This window comes from Olea europaea, chromosome 6 (genome assembly GCF_002742605.1).
Source record: "Olea europaea var. sylvestris chromosome 6, O_europaea_v1, whole genome shotgun sequence".
In the NCBI taxonomy this organism is placed as follows: Eukaryota; Viridiplantae; Streptophyta; class Magnoliopsida; order Lamiales; family Oleaceae; genus Olea; species Olea europaea.
The window spans coordinates 26,750,672-26,752,118 of NC_036242.1; the positions used below are offsets into that span (position 1 = coordinate 26,750,672).

At 38.0% G+C, this 1,447-nt stretch overlaps 1 protein-coding gene across 1 annotated transcript; it reads right to left on the reverse strand.

The window, feature by feature from the left end:
* Nucleotides 1–161: 161 nt before the first annotated feature.
* LOC111395333 (ubiquitin receptor RAD23d-like) lies at nt 162–1,136 on the reverse strand. Its single transcript, XM_023021316.1, has 6 exons — nt 1,119–1,136; nt 862–1,014; nt 712–780; nt 571–618; nt 368–477; nt 162–267 (listed from the first exon to the last, which is right to left on the reverse strand). Exons 1-6 carry the CDS (start codon nt 1,134–1,136, stop codon nt 162–164), a joined length of 504 nt encoding a protein of 167 aa, XP_022877084.1.
* Nucleotides 1,137–1,447: the final 311 nt, after the last annotated feature.

Below are 1,447 nucleotides of genomic sequence, written 5' to 3' on the forward strand. Positions count from 1 at the left end.
ATGGATCTCTTTTAGATGGTTTATGGTTCAGTACGAATTTAATATGGTGTTTTCTATAATATTTGAATAAAAAAATGGTTTAAATATCACGGCTTACTCCTCACCATATAAAACGCCTTAGTAGAAATGCCAATTCCAAATAAAATCTTCACAAAATTAAATCAGGTGGAAGGAATGTTTGCACTTACACGATCTATGGCTTCACGTTCCTCAGGCGTCACTGTTAATGCCTGCGGAACTGCTCCAGCAAGCTGCCCCAGTATGTTGCTGATACCACATCAAGATCAAAACAGAAAATTAATATAACAACTTTTCACTGGGCTAATATACACCAGATGTCTAAATAAAAGAACAAACTAAAGGGTACCCTTCTCCGCCTTCAACAGGCTCATTGATCAGGCGAAGGAAATCAGCCTGGTGCTCTTGAATCAGTCTCACTAAGTGAGGGTTCTGCTTTCCTAGCTCCTGAAGCATGGGCTGTCACCAAAGCAAGAATGATATGGGACTTTGCAACAAACTTACAACTAATGAGTTCAGAGAGAATAGATGCAAAGATAGAAGGCAACAAACCTGCAAGATTTGTGGGTTGGCTTGCACCATTGCTCGAAGGGCTTGGAACTGAAGCAACAAATACAGAACGAAATATTTTACAACTCCAGTCACAACAAAAAGATTCTCAATTTACTATTAGAGACATAGTTGGATCTGTACTTGTGGACTGTTGCGTAGAAAATCTAGGTTGTTCGCACCTCCAGCATTTGAACCAATGCTTGGAATACCCTATTACAAAAGATTTTTCATGCATGTCACCCAAAAATTCATAATGAAATGAATTGACAACAACAATGACAAATCATAAACCTGTGGAAAAAGATCTAGAGGATTTGCATTTGGTCCAGTTGAAGGAACAATTCCTGGTTGTGAAGCTTGCTGAGGCTGAGCAGACAAATTAGGAACCTGGCTGATAGGTGCACTTCCACCTGTAGGTGGAACTTCCACTGGCTCAGGAATACCCTAATATTTACATTTCAAATGGGAGCAATGAGGAAAGATAGATAATAGCCTGAGAAACAACACATGAACAAGCAGATATGCAACATCTACAAAAATCCTCAAACCTCAACAATAGATTTCATGTGATGATTATTATGATGGTTTACCAGGCAAATGTTAACGCGTAATAATTAAAGAGCTGCAGGTAAAAACTAGAAATTATATCTCTGAAGAGGAAAAAGTCTTAAGAAAGTCGTATATTTCTTTCACCTTTGAAAATATTCGAGGAGAGTTGACATGGAAACAAGTTTAAGAAATAGATTTTTCTCTAGTTCAACAGGGTTTCTACTTTTGACATGGAAAAGGAATGTCCAGTCAAGTAACGGTCCTTTCATTAAACTATAAGGGTACGTTTGGCTCACTGGATGACTGATCATAAGGAACTTAGCATAAA

Excerpts from the sequence above, each read along its gene's own strand:
- LOC111395333 (XM_023021316.1), bottom strand. Across the intron at positions 781-861 it reads CTCTAGATCTTTTTCCACAG|GGTATTCCAAGCATTGGTTC; the intron begins GTTTATGATTTG and ends CTTTTGTAATAG. Across the intron at positions 478-570 it reads CCAACCCACAAATCTTGCAG|CCCATGCTTCAGGAGCTAGG; the intron begins GTTTGTTGCCTT and ends CTTTGGTGACAG.